Source organism: Eubalaena glacialis, chromosome 10 (genome assembly GCF_028564815.1).
Source record: "Eubalaena glacialis isolate mEubGla1 chromosome 10, mEubGla1.1.hap2.+ XY, whole genome shotgun sequence".
In the NCBI taxonomy this organism is placed as follows: Eukaryota; Metazoa; Chordata; class Mammalia; order Artiodactyla; family Balaenidae; genus Eubalaena; species Eubalaena glacialis.
Window position 1 is genome coordinate 78,769,201 of NC_083725.1, and position 15,308 is coordinate 78,784,508.

At 45.9% G+C, this 15,308-nt stretch overlaps 1 protein-coding gene across 9 annotated transcripts in view; it reads left to right on the forward strand.

The window, feature by feature from the left end:
• Nucleotides 1-15,308, forward strand: part of BMAL1 (basic helix-loop-helix ARNT like 1) — a 106,571-nt gene that overhangs the window by 71,074 nt on the left and 20,189 nt on the right. For 6 of the 9 annotated variants that reach the window (XM_061203046.1, XM_061203044.1, XM_061203041.1 and 3 more), the window contains 7 exons: nt 2,463-2,586; nt 3,560-3,783; nt 6,042-6,080; nt 6,374-6,415; nt 7,768-7,925; nt 9,682-9,761; nt 14,593-14,685. In XM_061203046.1, coding sequence (XP_061059029.1) covers nt 3,644-3,783; nt 6,042-6,080; nt 6,374-6,415; nt 7,768-7,925; nt 9,682-9,761; nt 14,593-14,685 — 552 coding nt within the window. In that variant the 5' untranslated portion in view covers nt 2,463-2,586; nt 3,560-3,643. Of the gene's footprint in view, nt 1-2,462; nt 2,587-3,559; nt 3,784-6,041; nt 6,081-6,373; nt 6,416-7,767; nt 7,926-9,681; nt 9,762-13,954; nt 13,990-14,592; nt 14,686-15,308 lie in introns of those variants that run through there. The other 3 variants (XM_061203037.1, XM_061203040.1, XM_061203043.1) reach the window with 3 other exon arrangements.

Genomic DNA, 15,308 nt, shown 5'->3' on the forward strand with positions numbered 1-15,308 from the left:
GCTGGCCCACTTCTCTTAATGTCAGTAATAATGATAATAATGACAACAAAAGCTACAGCCGCAGCAGGGCCTTTAATGTGATTAAATGATTATAACATACTCCTCGAAGAATACATCAGACTAGCCAGGAAATTTCTAAAAATGAAGAGTAAGAAGCAGGAAAGGAATTGTTCTACCAGATATTAAAATGTATTATAAAGCCACAATCATAAATAGTGTGGTACCAGAATGGAAATAAGCAGATCAAAGGAACAGAAGAGAAAGTCCAGAAATAGAAAATGAATCAATAAAGATGGCATTTCAAGTGACGGGTAACAGGACACCTGGTCTAGTAAGTGGTGTTGGGACAACTGTCTATTCTTTGGAGAGAAATAAGAAATTCCCAACCTTAGGTCGTGTACCAAAAATAATTTCCAAGTGGGTTAAAGGACTAAATTTTTTTAAAAAATATAAAAACATTAGCAAAGAAGAGAATGTTTTTATTATTTTGGGGTGACAAGGTTTTTAAAACATGTCACTTTTAGTATCACAAATACCATAAGCAAAGTTAAAAGGCAAAAGGGGGGGGGGAGTATTTACAACATCTGTGACGAGCAAAGATTAATATTCCTAATATACAAATTTATTCAACATGCATTTATTGAGTGCTCACTGTGTGCTGGAAAGTGTTCTAGGCACTAAGGGTGCAAGCAGTAAACCAAAGTCCCTGCTCTTCTGATGCTTATAGTCTAATGGAGAGGACAGCCAGTAAATTAAGTAGATTATTGCAGGCCAAATGCTGATAAGGGCGATGGGAAAAAATTAAGCAGGGCTGGGGTGGTTAGGAAGAGTTGGTGGGGAGGTCATATTATGTGGCTCTTCAGGGAAGCTTCATTGATGAAGTGAAGCTTCATCTCAGCAGAACTGTGAAAGAAAAAGGGGAGAAGTGGTTGAATTTTGGATGTTTTTTTAATCTTGAGCTGATAAGATTTGCTGATAGATTGGATGCAGGTTGTGAAGGAAAGAAAGGAGTCAAGGGTGACTTCTAGGTTTGGGGCCTGAGCAGCAAGCAGGATTGAAGTACTACTTACTGACCTGGGCATGACCAAGAGGCTTGGCTTGGGGAGAACCAGGGATTGGTTATGGATGTTTCATGTTTCTGTTGTATATTCAAAGGGAGATGTCAGGGTGATGGTTGGTTATACAGGTTTGGAATTTGGGGAGAGATCTGGGCTGGAGATGTAAATATGGGAGTTGTCATAGCATAGATAGTATTTGAAGCAATGAAACTAGACAGATCTCCTAGGGAGTGAGTATAGACAGAGAGGAGGGCCGAGGACAGCTAGAGGTGAGATAAGAGGAACCAGCTGAAGAGACCAAAGAGGAGTGGCCACTGAAGTAGGAGAACCATGAAGCTGAGAGACAGGGAGGAGGGAGAGATCAACTCTATTAGATGTGCTGATGGGCCGAGTAGGGAGGGAATGGAGAACTTGCTGTTGGATTTAGCAATGAGGAGGTCACTAGTGAACCCAACAGGGGCTGTTGTAGTGGGATGATGGGGACAAAAGCCTGATTTGAGTTGAGTTATAGCGAGGAAGAGGAAAGCAATTGGAAACAAAGAATTGGGGCAGTAACTGGAAGGGAATGGAGTTCAAAAAAGTTGTGTTTTTCTCGCCCCCAAGATGAGAGTTGTTGCAGTGTGTTCTTATCCTAATGGGAGTGATGCTTTAGAGTGGGGGAAGTGGATGATGCAGGATTGGGGCGGATGGTCTGGAGTAGTAAGAGAGGATGGGGTCAGCATGCTTTGGGGCTGGGGTCCTAGCCTGCAGCATCTAGGTAGCTGGTAGAAGTGGTCACTGGCCTCTTTTCTCAGTGAAGTAGAAGCAGACTTATCAGCTAAGCATGAGGACTGGGGAGATGTTGGAGGTTTGAGGAGGAAAGAGCAAGTATGGTAGCAGAGTGGGAGAATAGACGGAGAAGAAGAGTCAAGGACCGTTGCTTGCTTTTCTCCCACCAGTTCAGGTGCCCAGGTGAGCATGAGTCAGGAGGCCCATCGATCCTAAAGGCAATATGGTAGGAAAATAGGACATGAGTGGGCACAAAGGAAAACCAAGAAATGCCCATATAAACGTAGGAACACCATCCATAATAATTTTAAATTACAAGTAAAAACAGGTTTCATTTTTTTCCTTCAGATTGGCAAGAGCTCTTATTGGGGATGTAAACTATTGGTGCTTTTCTGGAGCACAGTGTTTCAGTATTTACCAGAACATGCCATGTGTGTCCCCTTTAGACCTGTCAGTCCGACTCTTAGAGATAATAGCTCAATTGTGCAGAGCTACGCACACAAAGATGTTCACTCCAGCAACGGTCGTGAGAGTGAAAACGCAGCACACGCCTAACCAGGAGGGCTCAGGTCTCTAATCTGTGGGCACACTAGTGACAGTGAAAACAAGAGCTCACCCTTGCCTCTCACTTTGCAGATGAGGAAACTTGGGCCCAGAGAGCGGGAGTGACAGCCCCAGTCACGTCGCTTGGAGCTGGACCCCGACAGCGGGCAGTGCACGGCCACCTTCAACTGGGTTTGCAGTTGGAGTCCCTTGCAAGGTACTTGCCAGTTTCTCCTTTGGGCCGACTTACTTTACGCTTTTAAGATATGAATTCTGAAAATGTTTTGCAAGTGTTTGCAGTGTCTTCACTTCGTTATGCAAGGTTTTCCTTGCAGTGGAATCCTGAGTACGAAAGGACAGTTTGGGAGGACAGGACAGACTTTGCCTGGGCCAGTGATGGAGAGGGACCATTTTTTCCTGACTCCCAAGTGGGACTTATAGGCTGAGAAAGGATATTTTCTGCTTTCCTACAACTTTGATAAAAATTTGTAATAAAAATACAAAGATAGGGCTTCCCTGGTGGCGCAGTGGTTAAGAATCCGCCTGCCAATTCAGGAGACACGGGTTCCAGCCCTGGTCTGGGAAGATCCCACATGCCGCGGAGCAACTAAGCCCGTGCGCCACAATTACTGAGCCCATGCGCCACAACTACTGAAGCCCGCGCGCCTAGAGCCAGTGCTCCGCAACAAGAGAAGCCACCGCGTTCGGAAGCCCGCACACCACAATGAAGAGTAGCCCCCGCTCGCCGCAACTAGAAAAAGCCTGCTCACAGCAACGAAGACCCAACACAGCCAAAAATAAATAAAATAATAAATAAATTTTAAAAAATACAGAGATAGCAAGTAGATCATATTTATTTCATTGATTAGATTTGATTAGAAGAAGATTAATTTAGGACTGTCAGAACATCTGGGACACTTGGTCCCCTTGGTGGGAGGAGCACAGGGCTGTAACTTCTAGAGCCTTGGGTTCTGGTTTAGTTCTTCCATGCCCTGGCACGGGGATCTAGGAGAAGCCACCCAGTTTCTCTGAGCTTTGTGTCTACAAGAAAAACGAGTGGGTGAGCCTAAATGACCTATAGTAACTCCTAGAGTAAATACGATGCTCCTTCCGGTTCTACCTGGTCCCTGTTGCGGTTGGCTGGGTGAGAGAGATGTTGGTGCTGTAATCAAGTCCCTTTCCCTCCACAGAGCCACCCTGGTCATCCTCCACCTTAGAAGAGCACGTAGAAATAAACGTGCCTCTGTGCCTCCTTGTACCTATTCCAGACGCCAATGGCCGAACAGAGAATGGACATTTCTTCAACTATCAGCGACTTCATGTCCCCAGGCGCCACCGACCTCCTCTCCAGCCCCCTGGGCACCGGTGGCATGGATTGCAACCGGAAACGCAAGGGCAGCTCCACGGACTACCAGTAAGGCCTTTGGGCTCGTCTTCCTCTGGCTAAACTTGGTGTCGGCTCACAGGCATGAACATCTAGGGCCTCTACTGTCCCTCCTGGAAGAAGGGATCCTCTCTGTGAAAAGGGATGGGAATGAAAGATCCAACTCCAGGTGGCCACACAGTAGTTGATTTTGCCCTTTATCTTCCCCCTGGATTGCAAGCAGGAGGGAGCTTCCAGTACTGCTGAGGTGTTTACTCCCCAATACCTGTCCCCAGATTGTTCCACATCGAGGGAACAAGAATAGCCTTAAAGCCAGGTTCCACATTTTACCCCTTTCTTCATTTTCCTTTGCTCTTTTGAGCAAGATGGCTAAGTCCCTGGATGTAACCTCAGTGGTTTCAAAAAGAGCTTTGCCTGAAGTCCTCTCTCTAGGAGGACATCAATGGCTTACTTAACGTTTGTGGAGTGAATAAGTAGAGGTCATCTCTGGAAACAGTATAGGGACAGTGATATTGTCCTTAAACGTTATTTAAATTAGTGTGTTCCTCTTATATTAAATAGTACTTTTCTTTTTAGACTTGATGGCTTTTCTTTTGAATAAGTAAATTTTCACACTTATAGTCAACTCTTCTGTAGCTGTACGAACATCTAGGGAATAAGTCAGCATAGAACATCCAAAGGCACGTTTTGTTTTGTAGAGGCAACTGTGTGGAGTCTTGCCCAAATGCCCATTTGAGAGGTTTTCTTCTGTTTAATGAGGGAAAATCTCCAAGGAGGTATCCCCCCTACAGCAGATGTCCTTTCTGCTGAAGTTCACAGGTCGAATTTGGGGAGCACAGTGGCTGGAGGTCAGATGCCCACTAGGAGATGCTATGAGTAATATGTAAGTGATCCCAGATGATTAAGAGAGTGGACGCCCAGGGGATGGAGAGTGGGTGTGAGGACTGAGAGGGTGTTCTTCCATGGCAGTAACTCCCCAACAGGGAAACTAGATGTTTTCTGTGGAGCCTTTGTCTTGGGCCAGTGCCAGTGGAGGCCTTGACATGTTCTAAGACCTCTGCTATCTAGATCTGTGGTTTCCAACCTTGTCTCCATCCAGAACTTTCAGGTTTTCCGCATGGACCCCAGTTTGCAGGTCTTCTGTAATTCGTGGAGACCCTATTAATTAAGCAACCATAATCCTTTTCTTATCATTTTAATGTACTAAACTCATACCTGAAGGGCAGAGCTTCTTTTCACCTGAGATGATCATCTGCCTCAGGGAGCAGATACAAGTCTAGACAAAAGGGAAGAGAGAGTTGTCATTTTCCCCTGTGGCCTGTAGATTTTCTTCTGAACTTCAGGACTAGTTAGAGAAAGTCTCTGCCTGTGAGGAAATCGAGGGCTCTTGGTTGGGAACCACTGTTCTAGAATGCCTGTGATGTGCCTCAGTGCTCCTGAGAAAGTTGTTTTTGCCCTTGAGATGACATTGTTTGGAGGGCCATAATCCCTCCTTTCTTACGGGAGAATGGAGGAGGCCCAGATGGTGGTCAGTGCCCTCGTGAGCGACTTAGGGGTTGGAGAAGGGTGTGAGCTGACCCAGGGAGTTAGAACTCCTTCCTCTGAGGATTTCAATCTGTTTTCTACTGAACCACAAGGTGATGTGAAAACTGGATTCTGGAGTCCATGCAAGGAAGGCAGATCCCTGCTGTGGCCCCAGGAATCTCTATGGCCCCCCAACCCCATGCCTCCCTCTGTCCCAGTTCCTCAGGGCTCGGGGTTTCCCACTGAGCTGAGAACCAGAGCATTGGGTAGCAGTGCCTTTGAAGAGCTGGCCTGGGGCTCTGCTCAGTACTTCTTCGTGGGTACTTTGATTTCCCCTCCTCACCTCACCCACCATCACCAAATATATAGTATATTTGATGCTTGATGTGTTTTGCAAATGAATGAACCCCATTTATCCAGAATGATGGGGGGGGGAATGAGGTGTTACAGTTACTCAGATACTCTGGTTACCTAAGAGTTTCCATAAATGCTATATGTCTTCCCAATTTTCTCAGACAAACAATATGGTAAAAATATGTTAACACGCAAACTCTATTGAGACGGTACATATAACTTTTGTTTGGTCTGGGTTTTATAGTAGGTTCAAGTTGGTTTTGTTTGTTTTACTTTTATACATCGAGAGTCAATACTATGACTATTTGAGCTTTCTAATTGCTTGGTTTCTGGATAAATGAGGCCTTCTGTATTATGATAAGAAGCTATTTTGTATGTCTTAACGGTCACATTCTCTTTTGTTTTCTCAGAGAAAGCATGGACACAGACAAAGATGACCCTCATGGAAGGTACCATGAATCTAGTCATTTGGACTTCAGCATCCTTAGAGCCATTTTCTTTGCATAATTAAACATTCTGTTACTTGGTGCAGGTTCCATCCATGTCCTTGATTAGGGATAAGCAAGGAGGCCTTGAGCCTATGGGCTTGAACTTGTCTCCCTCCCCCCACCCCCAGTGTGGCCAACAACCAAAGCTCTTGTGTGTCGTGTAGAGATGACAGGGATAAGGCAGGGAAGAAAACAGATGTGTAACTCTGCTGTCAATCTCCAGGGCATTGTGTTTCTTCTTTTTTTTTTTCCAGGTTAGAATACACAGAGCACCAAGGAAGGATCAAAAATGCAAGGTGAGCTTGGACCCTCATTCTGTCTATGAACTGTCCTGGTTTGGTTGCTTGGTGTGTAGCCAAGGAGGCTCTGCATATCTGGTCCTTGTCTGTCAGATGGTCTTCGACACTGTCACGTCCTTAGGGAAGGAGGAAGGGGATGGGGAGCCCGGGCTTGTTGTGGCCTTCTGCCCCTCCCTCCATCCCTCCAGGCTGAGCTGCCTTCACTCTTTGCTGTCTAAGCACAATTATCCTGAAGGGGACTTTGGAGGGAGCAGAAGATAAATCAAGGCTAAAGGTTTTCTCCGTCTTCAGCAGGTTACTCCTTCCTGACTCAGGGCCCTTCGGGGAGACCTGGCTCAGTGACTCAGTTCCCCGGGCTGTCCCAAGCCTCTGAAAGTGCCCTTATTGCTCTGCAAGGTGCAGTTGAAGGCCAGACCTGGGGGTGCCCTGCTCCCTCAAGGAGATTCTCTAACTCTGTCCTTCCTGCTTCCACCCATGCCTGCTACTCCTTTCCATGCGGATCCTGAGCTCTCCTGCCAGTAGCCCCAGGGCCATTTGAGTCTGTATTGTGACACAGAACCAGGGGCTGCAGAATTTGACCCGACACGTCTGGCTTTTCCCTCATGGACCAGCTTTGGCGAGAGATCCCACGGTTCTGTTGCTGTGGCAGTGGCAGCAAACTACGTTTCCACTGTTGACACACCTCTTTAAGGGGACAGTCACAAATGACAGGTGCAAACCAGTCAGGGAGGGAGTGTGTGCCCATGGAAGTGTCACGCTGACTCGGCGGGCAGCAACTCCAGGGAGGAAGGCGTGTGACATTCCTCAGTGGAAACTCTTGGGGACAGATGTAGCAAGTGCTGCGTCTAGGTGGGGTCACGGCCGATCCAAGGATGGCAGCGTTAGTTACCTGGTGTCTCAATCAGTCGGCTTCCGACGGGCCACACAGCAGGCTCCCCGCAAACCTCAGAGACAGCTCAGCGCGGCGCCCCCACAGATGTCTGTTCTGGATGTTTTGCCCTTTGAATCCTCCACCTCCCTTCTTTCCTTCACCCCCGTCTTAAAATCCAACTTTATCGGGGCTGAGAGGAAAAGAAATGAGAAATTAACAGCTCAGTTTACTCTGAAAAGACAGTTTTTGTAATATTTCTCAATTCTAAGGATGAGGTGAGCATAAAAAAACCTAACACTGACCTGGCAGTGAGCCCACGTTTTTTGGTGACTTCAGTAGGAAAGCCTAGTTTGAAACATTCTGCAGATTCTAAATTTGCCTTGACAGATGAATATTGAAAACAGCTATAATTTATTTTCATTGTTTCCTTGATGCTCTGTTACGTTTTACAGAAATCATTTTTCATATTGTTGTTCAGGGAAGCTCACAGCCAGATTGAAAAGAGGCGTCGGGATAAAATGAACAGTTTTATTGATGAACTGGCTTCTTTGGTACCAACGTGCAACGCGATGTCCAGGAAATTAGATAAACTTACTGTGCTGAGGATGGCTGTTCAGCACATGAAAACATTACGAGGTGAGATCCCGGCTTTATTGTCCTTTATGCCCTTGCTCACAAATGTTACCACCCTTACCTAGAATGTTCCCGAGTCCCCTTAGGGACAGGTGTTTATTACTTGCAAATGTGTAGCCTTGAGTAATAGGCCTGTCATTTTCAGCAGTAGACCTGCTGCCAAATGAAACGATTATTGAGCTTCTGTGTGTATCAAGATGCAATTTTGCTGTCCTACATCTCCAGAGGGTGGAGGCTATGTCCTGTGCATGTGTATATGCACATACATATCAGAGAGGACACTGCTGAAGTCCCAGCTTGTGCATAAGTGGTGCCTGGACCCCACCCATACAATGATATACATCAGAAATGTAGGTGCCCTTAGTGACACAGGAAAGTCAGCTTCAGTTTTGAAGAGGAAAATTCATCATGGTTCCTTTTGAAGAGTGAGTCACTGGTTGGTGGGACTTGCTGCGTTTTATTGTCAGGAATGAACACTGATGATATTTTCATCTTCCTGGAATTTTCCCAAACCAGATCAACTCTTTCTGAGGGAAGCAGTGTTTTCCTTCTTTTCTGAGTGCGGGGAGGGTGAGAAAACAGAGGCAGAAACGTGGAAGTGACTTATCCACACCACAGGAGAAATCCGAACTGTATCAGGCATTTTAGTGAATGCGGTTCCTGGAATTTTCCACAGCTAGTCTTGGACTATTTGAGGAAATTGGAAAGTGGGCGCTCACTCAGATCTCTGACCTGTGTGGTAAAAAAATTACGTCTTTTATATTTCTACAAAGCCACCGGAAATAAGAAGTAGCTGGTTTTGTCTGACTTTTGATCATTATTCAAAAATATAAATGTTGTATCCTTTGCCTGGAGAATGGCATTTTAAAATTCATATTAGTGAAGATAGAGATTAAATCATTATAACTAATTTCTGTTACGTTGGAAGGAAAAGAGTGGCAGAGCTCAAGTTACCCTGAAAAGCAGGGACGTGGGTCAGTAATATGTGCCTTGTTGGTTGATGTGAAAGTCAGGACATGTTCTGTTTCCCTCCTTCCCGGTGGTACTTGGAATTGTTATGGATCGTTTCATTTTACTTCTTCACTCTTTTACTAACCATTCTGCAGATTCCAAGTTATTTCCTGCTGGCATTTTTCTCTAAGTTATTCTCCTGAAAGATGCCAGATTGACAGCCTTTTAAACATAAGTCTTGTGCCTTTCAGTCCTGGGAGCTCGAGTTGCACTTACTGAAGAAATGCATTTCTCCGGGTTGCCAAGCTCATTTAATTCAACCCTGATGAAGAGGAGCTCTCAGTAAATGTCTTCTACAGGGTGTTTACTCCGGGCCTGGCAGTCTGGATGATTTCCCAAGAACATTTAGAGTGGAGATTTGAGCAACTGCTAGACAACCCATTTAATATAGATCTTGGGAGGAGGGAACCTCCCAGGAGTCTCTACCAGTTTGCTTCTAGAGCTGCCTTCTCTCTTAGAAGCAGTTTTTTAACTTGTGTCAGCTCCTGATTTTCACTATAGTGACAAAAGCAAGCTTGCTAAGTCTCCTGTGGGCAACAGTGTTTGCTTTTCGGTGGAATTCTCTTTGGCATTAGAGGCTCCTGTCCAAAGTCAGATCTAGCCCTGTCTCCGTTAAGGAAAAAGAAGACAAAATTTAGAACCCAAGTGGGTAAGGAGTAGGCCGCATCTGGAAGGTCTGAGGCAGTCGAATGGAATGAGACATCTGAAAATACAGTGTTCCAACGCTTTCTCTTTTTTCCCCTGTAAGGTGCCACCAATCCATACACAGAAGCAAACTACAAACCGACTTTTCTATCAGATGATGAATTGAAACACCTTATTCTCAGGGTATGTTGCTATTATGGGACTGTTTTACACAACATTTATTTTTACAAATTTCAGAGTTAAGTACCAGCGTGTGGGAATTTGATGTCTCAACACTGAACTTGCTTAGGCTCACTTCCTCTTTTGGGGTCTCCACCTTGTTCTTACTGTTTGAACAGGCTTCACATCTCTTTCCTGAGACCCTCCTCTTCTACCCTTGCTCAAGCAAAAATTGAAGGTCTACGCTACTGGGACTTTAAATCAGGAAAGCAGGATTTTGTTAAAATAGGCGGTAATGAAGAATCCCCTTCCTGAATAGGAAGGTTTTAGAAAGGGACTGAAAGTGAGAGCAACTGAGAATTTCTCTCATCACTTAACCACTAGCACAAAAACAGCCACCTAAATCTTTATACCAAAATTCCATCAAAACAACCAGCTTCCGAAGACACCATGGCCCGAGGAGGAAAATAAGTGGAGGAGGCGATGCTTTCCCCTGCTTGACTGCAGTGCTCACTTTCTCCTGCCAGACTCTGCAGAGAGGCAGCTGAGGTGGCACTGCGGGAACCTGGCTTCTGTGCGGAATCAGCTCTGCTCTGGGTAGAGCGAGATTCACTTGGAAATTGAAGGGAGAGACACCGAATTCAGAAACATGTCCTCTTGCAAACTGTGAAAAGAGAAACAGAGAAGCCTAACTTAAGGCAAAGATGCCTGCCCCATCTCGCCACAGCCAGGGCTGACCTCGCTTCTCTGAGCAGAAGTTTGCAAAGCCCCGGCACAGAGGCTAGTCCAACTGGATGTTTGCATCTTCGCTACCCATTTTCAGCTCACGCTGGCTTCAGGCCCTCTGTAAGCCTGGCCTGCCTGCTCATTCCAATAGACTCTGTCCATCCCCTCGTGACATGCTGTATTAACTGCAAGGAACAGAAGACGCGATGAATAAACAGGGCTTTGTTTCTCCAGCATAGCCAGTCCTGGGGTAGGCTGTGAGGGGCGTGTATAGAGGTTCAGTGAGGTCAGCAGGAACCAGGCTCTTTCTGTCCTCTCACACAACCCTGCTGAGCTGGCACGCAGCTTGTTGCCTTATTGGCGTGAGACGGCCTGTGCCCGCTCTCAGTAGCTCATCAGCCAGGAAAAGGGCAAGGGAGGCTCCAGGCCAGCTGTCTTTTGTATCAAGAAAGGATGCACCTTCCTGGAAGCACAATAGTGGACTTCAGCTTATCCAGAAGATGTCACCTGGTCCCCATAGCTGCAAGGCATGTTGCAGAACAAGTATCGTAGACGCAGGCACGAGAGAAGGGGGTCGGGAGCAGCGGTTGCCACACATACTTTCCAGAACCGCATCCGTCTGCTAGATTTCCCTCCAGGAGTGGCTGCCACAACCCAGTATGGAACTCCAGCTGTGGCCTGGTTGGCCTGGGGTTGGATCACCTGGTAGCCTCCCTTGCGGTAGAAGCCATCTTATTAGTGCCACATCCGCGGTAGCTGTAATAGTGGCCATCCCCGGCTCTCTTGTACGTGAATTATTGTTAGGCCAGGTTCTTTCCATCGTGCGTAGGTGCAGTTTTTTTGAACTTCTCTTTTGTCTATCCAATAAATATCTATTTATTGGATAGTTCCATATTCCAGCTTATCATTAGCGATCCTTCAGAGCTTCATGTGACTTGTAGCTTGGATAGGTATGTCTTCTGTCTTCCATTTTCATTCATTAACTAATTCAGCAAACATTTTAGTACTTACTGGTTATGCATGGCCCTGTCCTACAAACATCCAATCACTGATAAACACTGTAGGGTGGGACCAAGGCTTCTCAAAAAGTTGGCAATGGTCATTTGGTTACCTCTCAAGGTACGCTCGGAAGACCCAACTCTGCCCTCACCTCTCCATCCTTTTCATAAAGATATCCTTGTTCTCAGGGAGGACTTGCTGGAGTTAAGATGTAAACTATATCTGCAGCATCTCCAGAGAGACCACTAGGGCCGGCTTCACGGGCATGCAACCTACGCAGTCACACAGGGCCTGGCACTTGGTTTAATGCTCTGCTGTCGCCACCTTGAAAACTGTATTTGAGAACAAGGGTCCCTGCATTTTCATTTTGTACTGGGCCCTACAGATTATGTAGCTGGTCCTAATTGCCATACTGATAATTTGGTACTTTTTAAATTTTTATTTTATTTTATTTTATTTTTTTGATTGTGTTGGGTCTTCGTTGTTGGGCGTGGGCTTTCTTTAGTTGCGGCGAGCGGGGGCTACTCTTCGTTGCGGTGTGCGGGCTTCTCATTGTGGTGGCTTCTCTTGTTGTGGAACGTGGGCTCTAGGCACGGGGGCTTCAGCAGTTGTGGCACACGGGCTCAGCAGCTGTGGCTCACGAGCTCTAGAGCGCAGGCTCGGTAGTTATGGTGCACGGACCTAGTTACTCCGTGGCATGTGGGATCTTCCCAGAGCAGGGCTCAAACCCGTGTCCCCTGCATTGGCAGATTCTTGACCACTGCACCATGAGGGAAGTCCAAATTTGGTGTTTTTAAAGAAAAAAATATATATGTGTGTATATGTATAAAACCAACTCTTTTTGTGATGACAAGTGCTTAATAATTGTCTTGTTGGTGCTTTTCTGAATGATTTCCTATTAGATGCCCACACTTATCAGGGTCTGGAATAAGGGTTTTAATGCTATCCAAGCTAAGTACTTTATCTTGGGCTTGCCTTTTCTGCTCTTCTCTCTCAGACAACGTCAGTGGTGATTTGTCTTCCCTGATGGAACTTTTCTCACATCTCTGGCCCATCTCAGTGGCTGTGAAGTACTGTCTGATTCCTTGCCGCTTCCAGGTGCCCAGTTCTTGGGAATTTGCTTTAACAGATGGCAGGGTCCACTCAGATGATGTTTGAACAGTTTGGCAGCATCCACTTTTCCTTACCAGTGCAAATCTGACTAATAGCATTCTTTACTAAGTGCTTTCAAAATATCTTTAATAACCGGCGTGTCAAGGAGCAGTGAACCTGATCAGTTTATAGTGTCTGAATCCTGTATGTCCCGAGTTTTGAAAACGGGGCGGCTGCTTGGGCTCCGTGTCATTCGTTAACTTAACACCGTCCTCCCTGAGGGCGAGCCTGCCCTGGTCTTCCTGGGCCCCGTGGCGCTCGTGTTCTCACCCCTCTGCTCTCTGGCTGTCCCCTCAGCCCCGGCTCCTTCACCTGCTGGTGTTTATCTGCCCGAGTAAAGCGGTGTCGGAATGTTTTGTGCCTCCCCTGCGCTGACCGTATTCACCAGCCTCTGGAACCTCCCCTCCCTCCCCTGCATGTGTTGAAATCCACTGCACTCGTGTCACCAGTTTGGGCCTGACTCTGCCCAGCATTTCTTCCAGGATGTCACGGGCACCTTCTTCCCAGGCACCTTTTGTGCCACATCACTTCGTTAATGAAAAGCCTCAAAATACTCACTTCTCTCGTTAGATATAAGATTGTCTGCAAGGCAAGTGAGGAAGTTATTAATACCCTCTTTTTTGACAGAATGAGGCTCCCAGCAGATGGTGCTTGGGAAGTCGCTTCCCCCTCACTGTCATCCCTTGCCCCTTGGCCAGCTCAGAGACCTAACTTAGGAAAGGATCATCCCCAGCTTCCTTCTGGCAGGACAGCCTGCCAAGCCCTCTCACAGCAATAGTGAATCTGTTCCCCTTTTACGCACTTCTTTTATCCCAGCACAAGTGCATGTACCATTCTGTTACCTTCTGGCACATGAATTCATTTCCTAGTTCTTTGAATTAAACTGCATCCCGAAGGCCCTTTTGTGGAAAAGGGAGTAGGTTCTCTAGATTCTTCCGAAGGACAGACTGCGGCCCAGCAAATAACACAAGATAATGACGCACTGTGATTTAGACCGTGGTAGCTGAATATAGAGCAAGTGCATGGTGGAGAGCGCAGCACCCTCCCCGGCACCGGCAAGGCCCCAACGGGAGTTGGGTGGTTGCCCGCCTGGAAAGTTGTGGATAGGATTCAGTCACACATACACAAAACATCCTAAGCTCTCAGGTACCGTAGCTTTGGTATTTACCTGCTTCAGTCTATCCAACAAATACTGTCCTGTCTCCACACCTATCTTTACTGGCCCTTTGGATTTTTACCTGTATTTAAAGTGAAGAAGAGGTGAAAAGAAAGTCAGGGGAAATTTTTGCTTTTCTTTTCTTGTATCATTTAGGATACAAACAGCCCAGCCCTGGGTCAAGGGATAATACTTGAGAGCAGTACTTCTCGAGCCTGTGTACGTGAGAATCACTTTGGGGTGGGGGTAAGGGTGGGATGGGGAGGGGGTAATAATCATACCGGTGATCTAGCCCCATTCCAGACCATCAGCATAAAAAACCAAAAGCAAACCCCACTTCAAATGTTGAGAACCACTGTTCCCCAGAGCCCCGTGGAAATGGAGGTGTTCGAGTTGAGGACAGATGGAGGCTGCGATCTTGGACCAGTGGGTTTCTGATCCTAAAGTTTCCTTCCACTCTCAGATTCTATGATATTACAGCATCGTTATACTTAGAGCAATGAAATGGATTTCTCTGGACCTTCATGCAATCAAAGGAAAATTCTTAAGCTGAGTTCTGCTTTGAAACAGAGCTTACTCTAATGGGACTTTCCTCTGTAATCATTAGATAATACATGTGTATATATCTGCCTTGGAGAGAATCTTACTATTCTCGGAAGGCATTTGTTCTGAACATCCTGTTCTCAGGATAACTGTGAAACTGTCAATGACTGCAGTCCTGTGCTTTGGATACTTAGAAAACAGCCCTTATTTGCTATCAGAGTGACTATAAATCATGTTTCCTAAAGTATGATAAATTGATTATCCATTTCTCCTGATTAGGCAGCAGATGGATTTTTGTTTGTCGTAGGATGTGACCGAGGGAAGATCCTCTTTGTGTCAGAGTCTGTCTTCAAGATCCTCAACTACAGCCAGGTACTGCTCCTGCTGGTGGCGGGCAGCCTCACAGCAGCCAGAAAGGTCACCCCACTTCTCAGAATGATTATGGTGGACAAGTGACATGTGAAACGCTTATATATTCCCCCACCCCCTCCTTCGTCCAGAAAATTCTTTACACAGAAATGAATATAAACTTAGAAAACTTCCTTTAATGTGCTTCCCCCACTGGGAAGTTCGACCTTATCAGCATTGTAACTTTCTCACTGCTGCAAGATAAATAGCCCACAGTGTAGGGGTAGGGGCGCAAGGGGCTGTCTGACAAGGAAGACAGGTAGGCAGACAATACAATACCAGGGAATAAGGAAAATGGGAATCCACCCATACTGTGTTTACAATGATATGTCACTTATTAGCTCTATTGAACCTCAGCGTCCTCTAAAAAATGATTGTAATAATCCATACAATCTGACCATTTGTAGGATCATATAAGATAACCATTTATAAATGCTTGTAGAACAGAGCTTTTCACCTATTTTGTCCCTAGAGTTTTTACTCGTTTTTTTCATTCATTCACTCATTCACATGCTGGTATTTGCATGGAAACTTAGTAAAGCAGAATCAAAATAACATTTATATAAATTAGAATGAATGTAAATTTA